General features: G+C 54.2%; 1 protein-coding gene and 1 non-coding gene across 4 annotated transcripts in view; both read left to right on the forward strand.

Moving 5' to 3' along the window:
* MIGA2 (mitoguardin 2) overlaps positions 1-11,425 on the forward strand; it is a 37,715-nt gene extending 26,290 nt beyond the window's left edge. For 2 of the 3 annotated variants that reach the window (XM_009188049.4, XM_021926976.2), the window contains exons 9-16: positions 148-263; positions 2,387-2,459; positions 2,688-2,774; positions 7,163-7,261; positions 7,581-7,715; positions 8,457-8,510; positions 9,215-9,331; positions 9,614-11,425. In XM_009188049.4, the coding sequence (XP_009186313.1) occupies positions 148-263; positions 2,387-2,459; positions 2,688-2,774; positions 7,163-7,261; positions 7,581-7,715; positions 8,457-8,510; positions 9,215-9,331; positions 9,614-9,820 (888 nt within the window). In that variant the 3' untranslated portion in view covers positions 9,821-11,425. The remainder of the gene's footprint in view (positions 1-147; positions 264-2,386; positions 2,460-2,687; positions 2,775-7,162; positions 7,262-7,580; positions 7,716-8,456; positions 8,511-9,214; positions 9,332-9,613) is intronic. The other variant, NM_001168982.1, reaches the window with a different exon arrangement.
* LOC116270133 lies at positions 547-652 on the forward strand. The gene has a single exon (XR_004178068.1). It is a non-coding gene; the product is annotated as a U6 spliceosomal RNA (small nuclear RNA).
* Positions 11,426-19,653: the final 8,228 nt, after the last annotated feature.

Consider the following 19,653-nt stretch of genomic DNA (forward strand, 5'->3'; position numbering starts at 1 on the left):
GTGTTTCCTCTGACATCCCCTCAGGGAGGTTAGCAGTGGGCAGGCACCTGGGGTGGCTGCTGTGGCCAACCAGCGGGCAGGTGCGCTCACGCTGTGGTGTGCTGCTCACACGGGCTCCCCGGTCTCTTCCTCTGTACCCTCCCCCAGCTCTTTGAGTCCCTACAGACCAGAGATTACCCGATCCCACTCTCCAGACCCGCTGCTGCCTATGAGGAGGCCCTGCAGCTGGTGAAGGAGGGGAAAGTGCTGTGCCGGACCCTCAGGTGAGCGGGTGTGGAGGGAGGGAGGGAGCAGGAGGTGGTGGGTGATCCTGGCCCTTGCGTGGCCCTTGTGGGAGGCGGAGAAGCCAGCGGTGCTTGGCGAGGACTCAGCCTGAGTGAGTCCAGGCTGCCTGAGCGCCATGGTGAGCTGGTGACAGCTCCTCCGCCAGCTGCAGAGGGCCTGGATGGACCCATACTGGCAGGTCTGGTACCAATAATGACAGTAACAAATGAACGTAATTAATAAAGAACAATAGTTACTACCTTTTCTAAATTCTAAGAGGGTGTTTGCTTCTACAGCACATACGCTAAAAAAAATTGGAATGATACAGAGATTAGCGTGGTCCCAGCATAAGGATAACACGCAGATTTACCGAGCATTCCATATAAAAACAAAAGGAAATTCTCAGGGGGTTACAGCCACAGCCACACAGGGGGCACTGGCTCTAAGTGCAGCGTCTGGACCCAGCCCCCCCGTAGGAGAGGTCAGGAACCCAGGCTGTGGGGACAGACAGGCCCGGACTCCCTCCAAATTCTGCCACCCTGAACAAGTCGCTTAACTTCTCTTAGCCTCAGTTTCCTTGTCTGTGGTTATATTTAGGCCTCTTCACCATCTTATATTAACTTTTTAATTAACTTTTTTGTATGATAAGAAACTGAGAACTTGATTTTTTTTTTTTTTCAGTAGAGATGGGGTTTCACTGTGTTGGCCAGACTGGTCTCAAACTCCTGACCTCAAGTGATCTACCTGCCTCAGCCTCCCAAAGTGCTGGGACTGCAGGCGTGAGCCTCCATGCCCGGCCTGAGAACTTGGCTCTTTGGTCATGGCTTGCAGATTTCAGTATGTATGTTTAAAAGTTAATCTGAAGCTGGGCAGGGTGGCTCATCCTTATAATCCCAGTACTTTGGGAGGTCGAGGCAGGCAGATCACCTGAGGTCAAGAGTTTGAGACCAACCTGGCCAATATGGTGTAAACCCCATCTCTACTAAAAATATAAAAATTAGCTGGGCGTGGTGGCACATACCTGTAGTCCCAGCTACTCAGGAGGCTGAGACAGGAGGATCGCTTGAACCCAGGAGGGAGAGGTTGTAGTGAGTGGAGATCATGCCACTGCACTCTAGCCTGGGCAACAGAGCAAGACTCCATCTCAAAAAAAAAAAAAACAAAAAAAAAACCTGAGCTGGGCACTGTGGCTCATGCCTATAATCCCAGCACTTTGGGAGGCAGAAGCAGGCAGATCACTTGAGGTCAGGAGGTCAAGACCAACCTGGTTAACATGGTGAAACTCCATCTCTACTAAAAATACAAAAATTAGCCGGGAATGGTGGTGCGTGGCTGTAATCCCAGCTACTCGGGAGGCTGAGGCAGGAGAATTGCTTGAACCTGGGAGGCAGAGGTTGTACCATTGCATTCCAGCCTGAGCGACAGAACGAGACTCTGTCTAAAAAAAAAAAAAAAAAGTTCAGGGGGCACGGTGGCTCACACCTATAATCCCAGCACTTTGGGAGGCCATGGTGGGCGGATCACAAGTTCAGGAGATCGAGACCCCGACTCTACTAAAAATACAAAAAAATTAGCCAGGCGTGGTGGCGGGCACCTGTAGTCCCAGCTACTTGGGAGGCTGAATCAGGAGAATGGCGTCAACCCGGAGGCAGAGCTTGCAGTGAGCTGAGATTGCGCCACTGCACTCCAGCCTGGGCGACAGAGCGAGACTCCATTTCAAAAAAAAAAAAAAAAGTTCACCGACCAGAAATGAATCAGACACTGGCTGAAGTGAATCTGGGTGATCCACCACATCTGCCGTCAGGAGGCAGTTTGGCCATTTTGGTTCTTTGCCAGTGAAATGTGGGGCTGGTTGTGGCCTAAGGAGGCCTTGGTCATCTCTGTACCCAGTGCCTTAGAGGCTGATACGTCCTCAGAGATCATCCAGGCAGCCCTGTCCTTTGGCCTGGGAAGACCAAGGCCTCGAGGGAGGCAGGCACCAGCCAGAGGCCACACTGCTGGGCTGAGGCAGGGCCAGGGCTGGAGCCAGAGCCTCCCACCTCCCCACCCAGGTGCCACCTGACCCCCCGGGGCATCGCTGGGCAGGGACCAGGTTGTGTGACGCCGTCTGTCCTCCCCTCAGGACGGAGCTGCTGGGCTGCTACAGCGACCAGGACTTTCTGGCCAAGCTGCACTGTGTGCGCCAGGCCTTTGAGGTGGGTGTGGCCTGGGGCTTCCTCGGGGTTGGGAGGCAAGGGGTGGTCAGGCTGGCCATGGCTCTGTGGCATGTACGTGGCCTCCTGGTCCCTGGCCAGGCCTGCTCCCACACTGGGCTCCTCTGTGGCAGGTGGGCCACCTACCCGGCCTCTTCTGTGGCCCTCTCCGTGGGCTTTGAGGGATCGCCATGCCTGGCAGCTCACTCCCCTCCCTTCCTCCTTCCCTAGGGGCTTCTGGAAGACAAGAGTAACCAGCTTTTCTTCGGGAAAGTGGGCCGACAGATGGTGACAGGCCTGATGACCAAGGCTGAGAAGGTAGCAGGGAGTGGGGTAGGGGGGCAAATTATAAAATGCAAACCACAGAGGGTCCCCCTGAGCCCCATCTGCCAGAACCCCTGTGCACAGGCTGATATGTGTCCCTCCTACTCCGTTCTGTAGACTCTCCAACCAGGGATGTCGTTACTCCGTTTCTAAGTCTTTGCGCCCTACTTACCATCCCGCAGTTTACTCTGGAGTGTAGCGGCGCGTGGTGTCCGTCTCTCCATGCCAGCACTGGGAGGGGTGTTCCCCGACTGTGGAGTGTCCCATGGCGTGGAGAGCGCCACACGAAGCCTCCATTCCCTGATGGATGGACACCTGGGCTGTCTGATGTTCACCATCACAGACATCACTACTACAGTCTTCCTTATACAGCTCTCTCATGAGGTTTTCTGTGTGGCAAAGCCCTGGATATGACATTTCTGGGTCCTGGACATGTAGAAGCCCGGCAGATATTGCTAGTTTGCCCTCCACAAGGCCTTCACAACTTACATCGCTGCCAGCAAATAAGGCTGTTTCCTTGCATCTCTAATTAATGATGAGGTTGCAGAATTGTTTTGATGATTGGTTACTCGTCTTTTTTGTTTTCCTTAGTGGGTTTGAGCAAAGTTTTATGAACAGGTCGGACAGATGATTCTGAAACACACATCTAACCTCACTAGCCAGCTACCTACAACCCTCGCTCGTGCCTGCTGCCCTTGGGCTGAAGGCCAAGCTCTGTTTGGTGGTTTGCTGCCCTGTGAGCTTCGTCCTGTCCAGCTGAAGGGCCTGCTTCTAGTGCACCAGACTTGCTGCCTGATCTGGGCTTTGCATATGCTGGTCTCTGCCCCAGGAACACTATTGCTCAATCTTGTTTTTTTTTTTTTTTTTTTTTTTTTGAGGCAGGGTGTCACTCCTGCCACCCAAGCTGGAGTGCAATGGCACGATCTCGTCTCACTGCAACCTCCACCTCCCAGGCTCAAGTGATCCTCCTACCTCAACCTCCTTAGTAGCTGGGGTTACAGGCATGCGTCACTGCGCCTGGCTAATTTTTGTATTTTTCGTAGAGACAGGGTTTTGCTATGTTGCCCAGGCTGATCTCAAACTCCTGATCTCAGGTGATCCACCCTTCTTGGCCTCCCAAAGTGCTGGGATTACAGGTGTGAGCCACCACACCTGTCCTCAATCTTTTTTTTTTTTTTTTTTTTTTAAACTTTATTGTGAAATACACATAGTAGAGAGTGTAAAAAGTATAGGATTTGGCCAGGCATGGTGGCTCACGCTTGTAATCCCAGCACCTGAGAGCCTGAGATGGGAGGATTGCTTGAGGCCAGGAGTTCAAGGCTGCAGTGAGCCAATGATTGCACCACTGCTCTCCAGCCTGGTCAACAGAGTGAGACCCTGTCTCAAAAAAACAAAAACAAACAAAAACACTCAAAAAGTGTAAGATTTTTTTTTTGAGACAGAGACTTTCTGTGTTGTCCAGGCTGGAGTGCAGTGGCACGATCTTGACTCACTGCAACCTCTGCCTCCCAGGTTCAAGTGATTCTCCTGCCTTAGTCTCCCTCCCAAGTAACTGGGATTACAGGTGTGTGCCACCACACCCAGCTAATTTTTGTATTTTCAGTAGAGACAGGGTTTCACCATGTTTGCCAGGCTGGTCTCCAACTCCTGACCTCAGGTCATCCACCAGCCTCAGCCTCCTAAAGTGCTGGGATTACAGGTGTGAGCCACCAGGCCCGGCCTATGTATGGGATTTAATGAAAGACAAACCCTGTATAATCAGCACCCAGGTTAAGAAGTAGGACATATACCAGTACCTGGAAGCCCCCCACCCCACTTTTTCCTCTGTCCCCCTCCCTTCCCCCTTCCTTGGTCACTTGTTATCTGAGTACCCCCAGCCTTCTCTGTCCCCAGGAGGTCATCACCTGACTCATCGTCTGATGCCCGAGAGAACCCCTGGGCTCACCGTGGCGGTGTGGCCTCACTGCCCTGCCTCCTGCTCATGGGCTGCCTTGTCCTTCCTCCCCTATTACTCAGTTAGCTCCATGAGGGCCAGGGCCAGAACTCTCCTGGCACAGGTGTGTGCCCCATCCAGGGCCTGGCACAGGGCGGGTACTGCATCAGCATTCCTCGGATATTCTCCCGGCAGCGGCTGTTTACCTGGCCGTGAGCTCAGTGTGTACTCAGTGGTTCTTCACTACGGGGAGTTCATTCGAGCCTCACTGCAATTTCTGTTTGGCGGATGAGGACACTGAGCCCAGGAAGGGAAGGGGGCTTGTCCAGGGTACCGAGTATGTGAAGGGTAGACTGGATTTGAAGCCAGGTGGCCCGGACCCAGCCTGAGCCCTTAACTTGGTCGGTGGGCCTCCCCAGGAAGCAGGGTGAGTGAACAAGTGAAGGAGGGCTAAGGGGGTGCCAGGGCCCCACCTTCTGGGGAGCTCCCTTTGCAACCTTCCCAGTATGGAACTTTGGTTTTATTAAGAAATGAAAGCCGGCCGGGCGCGGTGGCTCAAGCCTGTAATCCCAGCACTTTGGGAGGCCGAGATGGGCGGATCACGAGGTCAGGAGATCGAGACCATCCTGGCTAACACGGTGAAACCCCGTCTCTACTAAGAAATACAAAAAATAGCCGGGCGAGGTGGCGGGCGCCTGTAGTCCCAGCTACTCGGGAGGCTGAGGCCGGAGAATGGCGTGAACCCGGGAGGCGGAGCTTGCAGTGAGCTGAGATCCGGCCACTGCACTCCAGCCTGGGCTACAGAGCCAGACTCCGTCTCAAAAAAAAAAAAAAAAAGAAATGAAAGCCATTTAGCAGCACCTGAGTGCCACAGCCTGCACCGCGCCCTGGGACTGGAGCAGTAACTGTGGTGGCTTTATTAGGACTGGGGCCAGGCCCTGGCCTGGGAAGATGCTAGCCCTGTGGGAGGCACCGAGGGACTGGGGTTGTAGCATCAGGCCACTCGCTCAACTTGGTGTCAGTGGGGCGACCACAAAACCTCATCGCGTATCAGTGTCCTCCTGTGGAAATGGGTGTGTCCTGGGGACCTTATGCGATGACATAGGGCATGCTCAAGTGTCAAGGACCAGCCCATATCTTCATCATTGTCACCGTTTACCGATGAGAAAACAGACTCAGGGCGGTTAAGGGACGGCCTAGGATCATCCTGGCAAAATCTCTTTAAAATGTAAATACTTTTTAAAACATTTGGGGCCATGTGCAGTGGCTCTGCCTATAATCTCAGCATTTTGGGAGGCCAAGGTGGGTGGATCACCTGAGGTCCAGACCAGCCTGGCCAACATGGAGAAACCCCGTCTCTACTAAAAATACAAAAATTAGCTGGGTGTGATGGCAGGCACCTGTAATCCTAGCTACTTGGGAGACTGAGGCAGGAGAATCACTTGAACCTGGAAGGCGGAGGCCGCAGTGAGCTGAGATCGCGCCACTGCCCTCCAGCCAGGGCGACAAAGACTTAAAGAAAAAAAAAGGCCAGGTGCAGTGTGGCTCATGCCTGTAATCCCAGCACTTTGGACAGGCCGAGGCGGGCAGATCATGATGTCAGATCAAGACCATCCTGGCTAACACGGTGAGACCCCGTCTCTACTAAAAATACAAAAAAAGTAGGCAGGCGTGGTGGCGGGCATCTGTAGTCTCAGCTTCTCGGGAGGCTGAGGCAGGAGAATGGTGTGAACCCAGGAGGTGGAGCTTGCAGTGAGCCGAGATCGCACTCCTGCATTCCAGCCTGGGCGACAGAGCGAGACTCCGTCTCAAAAAAAAAAAAAAGGTCACGAGTTAATCCATGCTGAGAACCAACCCTGACACTTAAGTGTTTTTCTACATCTGTAAATGCAGACCCACATCTGAAAAGAGCATCCCAAACCCCAGCTAACCCTCAGCGTCCTAGAGAGTGAAGGATGCATCATGTGTGCCGAGAGCCTCCGTGCTGTGCAGGGCGCTTTAAACACTGTTTGTTGAAGGCTTTGGTGCTGGACTGACTGCGTCACACACGAGCTCAGCAACTGCCCTAGAAGAATCTCATCAGGGTAGGGCTGTAGCTTCTCCCCTTTCCCCGTTGAGGTCCAAGGTCATGGAGATTTGAACCTTCAGCTGCCTGACTCTAATCCTCGCATTCTGTGTCCCTCCAAAGTGAGATCACACTGTCACACTAGGCACTCGTGGAAGGCAGCAGGCGCTCAGCAGAGGAGCTGGCTTGAGACCTGACTGCGTGCCCTGGTTCTCTGGAGAAGCACGCTGTGCTAAGTAGGAGACACTTCTCTGTTACGTTTTCTCTGTGCCTGCTGCGTGGGGATGGGCCCCAGCCGTGCCTTGGCATGTCCCCCATCCACAGGCCAGCCTGTCCCTGTGGGTCTTGTCCAGTGACCAGGATGGGCCGTGCTTCTCCCCACAGAGCCCCAAAGGCTTCCTGGAGAGCTACGAGGAGATGCTGAGCTATGCCCTACGGCCCGAGACCTGGGCCACAACACGGCTGGAGCTGGAGGGCCGAGGGGTGAGTTGCTTTGTGCTGAACCCCAACATCCTGGGCTCCCCTGCATCTGAGCAGCAAGGGGGTTCCTGTGTCAAGCTCTACCTCAGTTCCAAGCGGCTGAGACGGTTCCATCGCTGCCCCAGTTCCTGCCCTACCCCAGGCCAAGGCGGAGGGAGGAGTGGCCTCAGCTACACCCATTGCACAGCAGAGCGGGGAAGACGTGTCCCCTCGATGTGTGCTCATGCTCTAGCCCCCCAGCGTCAGTCTCCCCATCTGGAAAGTGGCCCCGAGGCTCCAGCAGTGCCCCCATGCATGAGCCTCCCGGGGGCACCCTCTGCAGGTGGTATGCATGAGCTTCTTCGACATTGTGCTGGACTTTATCCTCATGGACGCCTTTGAGGACCTGGAGAACCCCCCGGCCTCGGTGCTCGCCGTCCTGCGGAACCGCTGGCTGTCAGACAGCTTCAAGGAGACGGTGGGTCGCTGCCCTGCTCCCAGACCCACGCTTGCTCACATCAGCCCATGTGGTTGCCTGGCTCCATTCCCTCTGTCCCTAGCACTGGCACCAGGGCTGGGCCCTCACCCCCTAGATCCGGGGCTGCCAGGCCTGGGAGACCACAGTCTGCTCTGGAGAAGCCTCCAGGGTGCCCCGTTGCTGCCTGGTGCCCCAGTTTAGAACCAACGTGGTATGCGTTTTTTTCCTATTGAGTGGTTTCACTTCTGTGCTGGTATGAATTCGATTCCATTTTAATGCATCCTGTTAAATCAAGTTAAAAGAGGGGAAAGCAAAACCAAAAAGATAAAAAGGCACAGAACGAGAGACAGCCCAGCACAGGACCCCCAGCAAGGCAAGCAGTGACACTCCAGCAGCCGGGCTGTGCTGCCTGGACCCAGGCTTCTGCGAGGTGGTTTACAGGGGGGAACCATTGCTCCCACAACCACCAAACGATGTGGGAGTGCTGTGTTGTGCTCCTTTGCAGAAGAGGAGACTGAGGCTCAGAGAAGATCCAGCAGTAAGATTAGAGTCGATTCAAGTTTAGGTATGTCTGAGTCTAAAATCAGAGGAGGAAGCAGCAGAGTTTAGGCACCCAGCCCCATCTCCCTGCTTGGAGTGGGGTGAGCTGGGTTTAAGAGCTTGGTCCTGGGCTGACAGAGGGTGAGGGGCTGTGGGCTAGGCCCATTTTGACAGCCGGGGGACATCCTATCTTTGATGTAGGCCTTGGCCACTGCTTGCTGGTCGGTCCTGAAAGCCAAGAGGAGGCTGCTGATGGTGAGTGACTGGGCAGGCCTAGGGGAGCATGAGCTGGGCTCTGAGGCAGCTTGGTGGGGAGCGGAGCTGGTGCAGGGCGGCCTCGCTGAGCCACTTGGACTTCACTGCTCATGGCCCTGGCCCCCTTCTTCCGCCGTTACCTCTCCCTGGGCCAGGAGCTCCCTAGAGGCGTATGTAGACCCACTTGTTCTCCTCCCCAGGCCCAGCACAGAGCAGGCCACTGGGGAGGGGAACGAACACCCTAGGGTGGTGGCCACAGGGCTGGCAGCTGGCCTGGTGCAGGCATCTCGGTGGGGACAGGATACCCAGGAGCAAGCAGAGCACTGTCCCTCCTGCCCTTTCCCCGCCCCAGTCAGGCCGCTGTAATCTCCGCTCCCAGGCTGCGACTGGCTGCGCTATCTGGGCTGTGGTTTGTCGTTCCCCTCTGCGGCCAGGCTCTGCTGCCCAGCTGATATCAGCTGCCGGGGCCACGTGCTCCAGGCACTTCCCTCAGAGCCACCATAGCCCCACCTTGTGCAGTTCTCACAGCAGCCCACGGTTACCTGTCTGCACAAGTGAGAGTGGGCTTTGAAAGCTCGAGTCACTGCCCAGGGTCATCTAGCAGGAAAGTACATGAGCTGGGGCGACCTCTAAAGCCCAGCCCTTTATGCGACACCTGGGCCTGGTGCCCCAGCCTGGCCCCTCAGCCTTGTGCCCACCCGCAGGTGCCCGATGGCTTCATCTCCCATTTCTACTCCGTATCGGAGCATGTGAGCCCTGTCCTAGCCTTCGGCTTCCTTGGACCCAAACCTCAGCTCGCTGAAGTCTGTGCTTTCTTCAAGGTAAACAGGGAGCAGTTCTTGTTCTTTCCTGACCCCTGCGCTGGGCACAGGCGTCCTGGGAGTTGCCAGGAATGGGGTGAGGGCTTGGGCCTAGGCCTGCTCCCAGAGAGAAGGCAGAGCCGGACCCACGTGGGTCCAGAGGAAGCAGCAAGAGGGAGGAACCTGGGGATGGAGAGGACAGGCTGGGGCTCTGGTGGTGGAGAAGGGGACTTGGGGTGACTTGGAGGGCATCATGGTGGGCAGCGGCCTGCGCCAGGCCCGACACCAGCTCTGCTCCCCCAGCACCAGATTGTGCAGTACCTGAGGGACATGTTCGACCTGGACAATGTGCGCTACACATCAGTGCCCGCGCTAGCAGACGACATCCTGCAGCTGTCCCGGCGCCGCAGCGAGATCCTGCTGGGGTACCTGGGGGTGCCCGTGGCCAGCAGCACAGGCCTGAATGGGACGCTACCCCGAGAGAACGGGCCCCTGGGGGAGCTGCCGTAGAGGTGGCACGGGCTGGGAGGCGGCAGAGAGAAGGCTCCTCCTCCCTTCCCTGGGTTGGTATCTGACAGCTGTGGTGGCTAAGGGCCAGTTGCCCCTGACCTTGCCCCACCCCCATCATCTGGGAGTCCCCAAGGCCTAGAGGGGAAATTTCCATGGAGAAGAATGGAACAGTCCCTGGGGGAAGCAGAGGCCAGGACCAGTGGGGCCTCCGGGAGAGAAAGGCAGTGAGAGGGGAGTGTTGTGGAGAATTGGGATAGGCAGAGCTGGGATGCCCCAGGTGGGGGACTCCAAAACCTCCCATTGCCCCAGGGCTGCTGACAAGGGGGCTGGGAGGGTGGAAGTGAAGGATGGGGCACAGAGCCCTGTGGTGAAGGTCACAGTGTCCTGAGCTAGAAGCCACCTGTGGCTGCAAGGTCTCAGCATCCAGGCATCCGGCTGTCCTGTCCTGATGGCCTCCCCACCTCGGCCGCCTTCTCAGAGAGTTTGCAACTCCAGAGGAAGAGAGTGGGGCCACCTTGGTGGGCAGCAGGTCCGGGCCATCCAGAGGTGGGGCAGAGGTGGGCCTCCCACTCCTGTGCTCTCATCTGGGCAGGGACTGGACCCTTGACAAACCCAAGCACCAAACCAGGACACTGTCCTTTGACATTCCCTCGCCCTGCCAAAGATCGACATTTCTCCTCCCACCTCTGTCACCACCAAAGATGGGCGGAGGTGGAGCTGGGCCCTCCTGCCCCCGCCCATCCCCCTTCCATGAGCCCGGACCTCCCTGGGCGGTGCTAGGCTCTGAGCTGGGGGATCTGACCAGGTGTCACTCAGGCCCCTGTCACCCGTGGGCCCGGGGACCACGTTGGGGGAGGTCGAGAGGATGTATGTGGCCGGACCAGCTTCCCCACCCTCATTAGGACAAGAAACTGTCCAGCACTTTGCCTTCAGTTCAACGCACAAACGCTCCTGGGGCCTCACAGGGGCAGAGCCTCCCCTGGGCCTGCAGAGAGACTCCTGTTAGCAGCGATGTTCTCATGCCGCAGGGTCCTGTCGGCCCGGCAGACTCACTTCTCAGTGTCCTCACCTGAGCAGGTGTCTGTGGCCCCAATGCATTCTGCTGGGGCTCTGCCCTTTCCAGGTTGAGAGGCCTGCGGGAGAAACAGACTCCCCTCCTGGGTTTCCACACTCAGGAGTCAGAGGACTGGCTCCTGTGACCAGGGCCCCTCTCCCCTGGAAGGGAAAGGGGTCTGGGGATGGGAGGGTGCACCACAGAGAGGAGATGATGCTGGGTGTGGCCATCTTCTGTGGGCCTCTTCCCAGACACAGATTCCATGGGCACTAACTCACCTCCCAGGCTGATGCCCGGAGGCAGCGTCCAGGGCAGGAAGGACCCTGTGCTCCCCACCCCTCATCCTGACATCCTGTTCATTTGCACTTACCCTGTGCTGTGAATGTAATGGTGGGCCTTGGCCCTGCCCACTCTGATTTGCATTTTCATTTGTCTTTGTTTACACATCCGTGCACTGCCTGTAAGAGTCGATTGTCACAGCTTCGACTGACTTTCGGATGGTAGAGTGTGTGCACTGACTGTGAGTCGAATAAACAATTGAAACGATTTCCTTCCACTTTGCTATGTTGTTGGTTATGTGCATGAATATTTGCTTCTTGGGGCAGAGCAGGGCACCTGCTCTTTGGGGTGCCATGGGTGAAGGTTCCAGGACAAAGGTCAGGAGAAGCCTGGTGGGGGCTGTGATCCTACTTGGGGCCACTTGGCTGCCTGACAGGGTCCAGCCATCCCTAGGCAGGGAGCCCTGGTGGTCAGCGGGGAAGGGTGGGGAGCGGCCAGTGCCACGCTCAAGGCCATGGATGCGCGGTGGGCAGCCTAGCTGTGGACCCCACTCAGGCACCGTCTTAGGGAAGTCGATTCTCACTGGCCCTCAGTTTCCACATCTGTAAAATGCAGGCACTGGACCCGGGCCAAGGTGTAGACTCACAGGCTTAAAGGTGGTTACCACCCAAGCTGTGAGAGCTGGGGGAGCGGCTGGAACAGTGGGAACAGGTCCAAGCCTGCCGAATCGTTACATGTTTTCATGGGCAGCTGGAAATCACAAGTTTTATTTTAAAGGTTTTTAAAAAAGAAACTTAAAAACAATTTTTCAAATATACAGAAAAATTGAAAAAAACATATAAAGAACACTCATAAAACCAACACCTCTGGTCATGTAATTAATATTTGCCATGTTTATCTCATGTATTTCTAAAATACTTTAGCCTAAGTTTCAGGCATGTACTTTACTCTTAAACCTTTAAGCAGAGTTTAAAAACAAGGTAGTTGGCCAGGCGTAGTGGCTCACGCGTTATCCCAGCACTTTGGGAGGCCGAGGCCGGCGGATCACGAGGTCAGGAGATCGAGACCATCCTGGCTAACACAGTGAAACTCTATCTCTACTAAAAATACAAAAAAAATTAGCCGGGTGTGGTGGCAGGTACCTGTAGTCCCAGCTACTCGGGAGGCTGAGGCAGGAGAATGGCGTGAACCCAGGAGGCAGAGCTTACAGTGAGCCGAGATCGTGCTACTGCATTCCAGCCTGGGCGACAGCGAGACTCTGTCTCAGGAAAAAAAAAAAAAAAAAAGAGGGTAGTCACTTTCTCGTAAGTGGGAGCTGAATGATGAGAACACATGGACACACTGCAGGGAACACACACGGGCCTGTCGGAGGGCAGGGGTGGGGAGAAGGGAGAACATCAGGAAAAATAGCTAGTGGATGCTGGGCTTAATACCTGGGCGATGGGATTGCTGGGCGCAGTGGCTCATGCCTGTAATCCCAACACTTTGGGAGGTCAAGGCAGGTGGATCACTTGAGGCCAGGAGTTCAAGATCAGCCTGGCCAACATGGTGAAACCCGTCTCTACTAAAAAATACAAAAACTTGGCCAGGTGTGGCGGAGGGTGCCTGTAGTCTCAGCTGCTTGGGAGGCTGAGGGATGAGAAGTGCTTGAACCCGGCGGGCAGAGGTTGCAGTGAGCTGAGATCACGCCACTTCACTCCATTCTGGGTGACAAAGGGAACTCCATCTCAAAAAAAAAAAAAAAAAAAACCTAGGTGATGGGATGATCTGTGCAGCAAACCACCATGGCACACATTTACCTATGTAAGAAATCTGCACATCCTGCACATGAATCCCTGAACTTAAAAAACAAAAAACAAGGTCATTCTCCAGAATAACCACAATACTGTGATCACACCTAAAAAAAAAAAAAAAAAAAATTATCGGGGCCGGGCGTGGTGACTCATGCCGGCAATCCCAGCACTTTGGGAGGCCGAGGTGGGGAGATCACATGAGGTCAGGAGTTCAAGACCAGCCTGGCCAACATGGTGAAACCTCGTCTCTACTAAAAATACAAAAATTAGCCAGGCGTGGTGGTGCAGGCCTGTAATCCTAGCTATTTGGGAGGCTGAGGCAGGGGAATCATCTGAATCATCACTGTGGAGGTTGCAGTGAGCTGAAATCGCACCACTGCACTCCAGCTTGGGCGACAGAGCAAGACTGTCTCAAAAACAAACAACAAAGAAAAAACAATAATTTTCTAACGTCTTTGCTGAAAATAAGAGCTTTTCCCAATCAACTGGGGATAAACTCCATCTCAAAAGAAGGATAAATGCTCGACTCTTACAGATTTTAGAGACATGAGCTGATACATTAGCCACCTCTCATGCTGGCAAATGTTTGTTTTGGTGTCTTTTGTTTTTTGTTTTGGAGACACAGTCTCACTCTGTCACCCAGGCTGGAGTGATGGTCTCACTCTGTCACCCAGGCTGGAGTACAGTGGTGGTGTGGTGATCTCAGCTCACTGAAGACTTGACATCACAGGACCAAGTAATCCTCCCGCCTCAGCCTCCCAAGCAGCGCACCACCACTCCTGGCTAAGTTTTGTATTTTTTGTAGAGACGGGGTCTTGCTGTGTTGCCCAGGGTGGCCTCAAACTTCTGAGCTTAAGCAATTCCCCCTCTTGACCTCCCAAAGTAGGAGGCATGAGCCACTGTGCCCAACTTATTTTGGTTTGTTTTAAACAGTTTTAATAAGGTATAATTCATACATCATAGATTCACTTGCTTTAATGTTGTTTTAAATAAATTTACAGAGGTGTGTACCAATTACCTCGGTATGGTTGGAGAACAATTGCCACACCCCCGTGATGCCCACTTGTAGTAAATCCCCCAGTCCCAGGCCAGCATCAAGCTACTCTCCGTATCGATTTGCCTTTTCTGGGCATTTGCTGTAAATGGAATCATCCAATGGGCGGCCTTTATGCTGGGCTTCTTCAGGTGCAAGCATGTTTTGAAGGTTTGTCCATCTGTGGTATGTTTCAGTATTTTATTTCCTTGTTGCTGCACAGTATTCTGCAAATGACCTTTTCCTCTTTTTTTTTTTGAAGAGTCTTGCACTGTCGCCCAGGCTGGAGTGCAGTGGCGTGATGTTGGCTCACTGCAACCTCTGCCTCCTGGGTTCAAGCGATTCTCCTGCCTTAGCCTCCCAAGTAGCTGGGACTACAGGTGCCAGCCACCATGCCCAGCTATTTTTTTTTTTTTTTTTTTGGAGACAGAGTTTCACTCTTTTTGCCCAGGTTGGAGTGCAATGGTGCAATCTTGACTCACCGCAACCTCCGCCTCCCGGGTTCAAGTGATTCTCCTGCTTCAGCCTCCCGAGTAGCTGCGATTACAGGCATGCGCCACCACCCCGGCTAATTTTGTATTCTTAGTAGAGATGGGGTTTCTTCGTGTTGGTCAGGCTGGTCTTGAACTCCCGACCTCAGGTGATCTACCCACCTCGGCCTCTCAAAGTGCTGGGATTACAGGCGTGAACTACCACGCCCGGGAATTTTTGTATTTTTAGTAGAGGTGGGGTTTTACCATATTGGTCAGGCTGGTCTTGAACTCCTGACCTCATGATCCGCCCACCTCGGCCTCCCAAAGTGTTGGGATTACAGGTGTGAGACTCTATGCCTGGCCATCTCTCAGAGGTTTTTACAACCGAAACTGTCACTTCTAGTTTGACATCACAGGGATCCAGGGCTTCCACAGCCTCCACTGAAATGGCAGTTTCCCGAGGGCAGCACCCAGCTGGCTATGTTCACCCTTCATCCCTGATGCCCACACATGGTCTGGCATGACTGAGGAACTCAAATATTTCCTGAAGTCAACAAATGAACCTCCAACCCTGAAGGCAGCATCACCGTGTTTGGGGAAAGAGGCTGTATTAGTCTGTTTTCACGCTGCTGATAAAGACTGGGTAATTTGTAAAGAAAAAGATGTTAATGGATTCATAGTTCCATGTGGCTGGGGAGGCCTCACGATCATGGTGGAAGGCAAAAGGCATGTCCTACATGGCAGCAGGCAAGAGGGAATGAGAGCCAAGCAGAAGGGGGAACCCCTTATAAAACCATCAGATCTCATGAGACTTATTCACTACCACGAGAACAGTATGGGGGGAACCACCTCCATCATTCAGTTACCTCCCACCGGGTCCCTCCCACAACATGTGGGAATCATGGGAGCTATAACTCAAGACGAGATTTGGGTGGGGACACAGCCAAACCATATCAGAGGCCAAGAGAGGGAGAGAGCCTTGTTTCCTAAGGGCTTGCTGGGACTCTGAGCACAGAGCAGCGTGGCTGGGGTGCGGTGCAGTTAGACTCTGTACCTCTAATCTCAGGGCCACCTTGTCTGTGAACTCCCTGCCAGAGGAAAGGCCAGAGGTAAAAGGCCAGACCCTGCCCTGGGACAGCTCTGGAAAAGCCTGAGTTTCAGGGCTTGCCTGAGAACCTATGGGGCAGTGGGAGGAGGTGGCCAGCAGTTTGCTTCATGAGACGCAGGGGGTTCTGAACCTGGGCCAGGAGGCCATGGCAAACAGTGTGCCACTCCAAGCCTCACCATCCTCAGCTACAAGCTGGGCACACTCAGGGCTGCCCTGCAGGGCTGTTGTGAAGGTAACAAGAAGGACGCAGCACCTCTCAGGATGCAGAGCTGGCGCTGAGAACACCACTGGTCAAACCCTCAGCTCACAGGAAGGACGCAGGCAGCTCGGGCAGCCTCCCCTGGGGCTCCTGGTCATATTCAGGCCTGCACCGCCCAGCCCCTGTCCGACAGCTGGGTCCCACTGTGTCACCACTTCCATCTCCTGTGACCCTGCGAGGGCTCCTAGGCACATCTCCCTCAGACATGAATCCACAGCTACAAATCCACAGGTACGAATCCATAGCCATGCACAGGTGTTCACAGCAGCACTACTTTTTTTTTATTTATTTATTTATTTGTTTTTTTTTGAGACGGAGTCTCGCTCTGCCGCCCAGGCTGGAGTGCAGTGGCCGGATCTCAGCTCACCGCAAGCTCCGCCTCCCGGGTTCACGCCATTCTCTTGCCTCAGCCTCCCGAGTAGTTGGGACTATAGGTGCCCGCCACCGCGCCCGGCTAGTTTTTTGTATTTTTTAGTAGAGACGGGGTTTCACCGTGTTAGCCAGGATGGTCTCGATCTCCTGACCTTGTGATCCGCCCGTCTCCGCCTCCCAAAGTGCTGGGATTACAGGCTTGAGCCACCGTGCCCGGCCCCAGCAGCACTACTTCTAACACCCCAAACTTAGAAACACCCAAATGTCCATCAAGACTAGAATGGGGGCCGGTCGCAGTGGCTCACATCTGTAATCCCAGCACTTTGGGAGGCTAAGGCAGGAGGACCGTCTGAGGCCATGAGTTCAAGACCAGCCTGGGCAACACAGCGAGACCCTGTCTCTATAAAAAATAAAAACAGACTAGAATGGGAAATAAACTGTGGAATGTTCACCCCACGGAATACCGCACAGCAACAAGAGGAAGCAAATTTCCACCAGAGGCTGCAGCATGGCTAACGCTCACAACCATAATGTGAGTGAAGAAGCCACATACACAAAAAGTGCAGACTGTAGGCTTCCGTTGACAGAAATTCCACAATCCAGGTCAGGCTCCATGGCTCATGCCTGTAATCCCAGCTCTTTCGGAGGCCGAGGCGGGCAGATCATGAGGTCAAGACGATGAGATCAAGATCAAGACCATCCTGGCCAACATGGTGAAACCCCGTCTCTACTAAAACTACAAAAAAATTAGCTAGGCATGGTGGTACACGTCTGTAGTCCCAGCTACTCGGGAAGCTGAGGCATGAGATTTGCTTGAACCCGGGAGGCGGAGCTTGCAGTGAGCTGAGATCACGCCACTGCACTGCAGTCTGGGCGACAGAGTGAGACTCTGTCTCAAAAAACAAACAAAACAAAACAAAAACGAAATTACACAATCCAGCCAAACTGAAGGTATGGTGTCGGAAGTTGGAAGTCACCTGGGGTGACTGGAGGGGGAGCCAGGGCTCCTAAGGTCCTGGTTCCTGATGTGGGGGCTGCTTACATGTGTGCTTAGTTTGTGAAACTACATCAAGCTGTATACGTTTGATTTCTGAAATTTTCTGTATGAAATATACACATATACATATATATGTGTATATATAATTGTTTTTTAGACGGTCTTGCTCTGTCACCCAGGCTGGAGTGCAGTGGCATGATCTCGGTTCACTGCAACCTCTGCCTCCCGGGTTCAGGCAATTCTCCTGCTTCAGCCTCCCGAGTAGCTGGGACTACAGGTGCATGCCACCATACCCAGCTAATTTTTGTATTTTTAGTAGAGACGGGGTTTTGCCATGTTAGCCAGGCTGGTCTTAAACCCCTGACCTGAAGTAATCCGCCTGCCTTGGCCTCCCAAAATGCTGGGATTATAGGAGTGAGCCACTGCACCCAGCCGTGTGTGTGTGTGTGTGTGTATATATATATATATATTTTTTGAGACAGAGTTTCGCTCTTGTTGCCCAGGCTGGCGTGATGTCGGCTCACTGCAACCTCCGCCTCCTGGATTCAAGCGATTCTCCTCCCTCAGCCTCCCAAGTAGCTGTGATTACAGGCATGTGCCACCTTGCCCAACTACTTTTTGTATTTTTAGTAGAGATGGGGTTTCACTATGTTGGCCAGGCTGGTCTTGAACTCCTGACCTCAGGTGATCCACCCGTCTCGGCCTCCCAAAGTACTGGGATTACAACCCAGCCATATTTTTGAGACAGGGTCTTACTCTCTTGCCCAGGCTGAAGTGTAGCAGCAGGATCACAGCTCACTGTAGCTTTGACCTCCCCAGCTCATGTAATCCTCCCATCTCAGCCTCCCGAGTAACTGGGACCACAGGCATGCACCACTATGCCTGGCTAATTTTTAAAAATTTGTTTGTAGAGATGAAGTCTTGATGTATTGCCCAGGCTAGCCTTGAACTCCTGAGCTCAAGTGATCCTCCCACCTTGGCCTCTCAAAGTGCTGGGACTACAGGTTTAGTCACTGTGCCTGCCCTGAATGTTCTATTTTAAACAAGAAAACCAAACCGAACCCAACAACAAACCCATCTTTCAGAGCTCCCCTCTGTCCCCACCCACAGTGCCCTCAGAGTTTCCGGCGGCCAGGCCCCTGTGGACCTCCCCCGACCACGTTACTCCTTCTTTCCCTCTTGCCCACTTCATCCAGCCACACTCGGGCCCCAGGGCACCGGCTTACACTGTTCTCTCTGCCAGGAAAACCCTCCCCGGGTAACTCCGTCTCATTTTGTAGTTCCTCATCTTCATCCTCCCTCGGGAGGTTCCCTGCACTGACAGGCTTGCATTTCATGGACTTTGCTCCTGAGGTCTATCTGGGAGCAGCAATGTGGCCCAGATCATGGATGGCTGCCCTGTCCCAGGTAACTATTCTGGGAAGCTTCCGGCCCGCTCCTCACACCTCCTGCTTTTCAGGGGCTAATAATGGCAGTGCCTGAGGAAACCGAGGCCAGCTGACCCCGATGAGCCCAGGCTGGGAGAGCGCACAGCAGGGCTAGGGGCAGTGGGCCTTCTGGGCTCCCTGGTAGGTTGTGAGTCACCATCATCTCCGGCCACACTGGCCAGCTCACCGTCCCCGCTCCACTGGCCTGGCCACTCGCAGACAGCCACTCTCTCAGTGGGATTTCCTGGGTTATTCTCACCTCACCTCAGGGGCCCTCGTGTCACTTATCAGCACTTGCTCTAGGTCTGGTCTGGACCAGGCTCAGGGTGTACCAGGCCCTGTCCTCATGTTGCCCAGGGCTTCTCCAGTGGTGGCTGTAACCACCTGTATCAAAATTCCCAGAGCACATAAGAACGCAGGCACCTAGGCTCCAACCCAGACCTACTGGATCAACCCAGGCCCTACTGTGACCCAGGAATCTGCGTTTTCTACAGGCTGATCTCGGCACTCTGTGAAGTCTGAGAGCTGCCGCTCACTGGGAGGGATAAGGAACCGATTACAGTCCAGTGAGGTCAGGGCTGACATAGGACAGGAAATGCAACCGTGAGAGCCCAGTACTGGCCCCTCACTTGGCTGTGGAAACCTGTAAGTCGAGGAGACACCTGAGCCAGATTTGGCAGGGCAAAGTAGGGCAGGAGAGGCGCTACATCCCATGCAGCAAAACAGCACATAGTGGCCAGGGGCGGTGGCTCACACCTGTAATCCCAGCACTTTGGGAGGCCGAGGTGGGTGGATCACGAGGTCAGGAGATCAAGACCATCCTGGCCAACACGGTGAAACCCCGTCTCTACGAAAAACACAAAAACTAGCTGGGCGTGCCACTGCACTCCAGCCTGGGTGACAGAGTGAGCCTCTGTCTCAAAAAAAAAAAAAAAAAATTAGCTGGGCATGGTGGCTCACGCTTGTAATCCCAGCATTTTGGGAGCCAAGGCAGGTGGATCACCTGAGACCAGGAGTTCGAGACCAGCTTGGCCAACA

The sequence above is a fragment of the Papio anubis genome, chromosome 13, assembly GCF_008728515.1.
Source record: "Papio anubis isolate 15944 chromosome 13, Panubis1.0, whole genome shotgun sequence".
Taxonomy (NCBI): domain Eukaryota; kingdom Metazoa; phylum Chordata; class Mammalia; order Primates; family Cercopithecidae; genus Papio; species Papio anubis.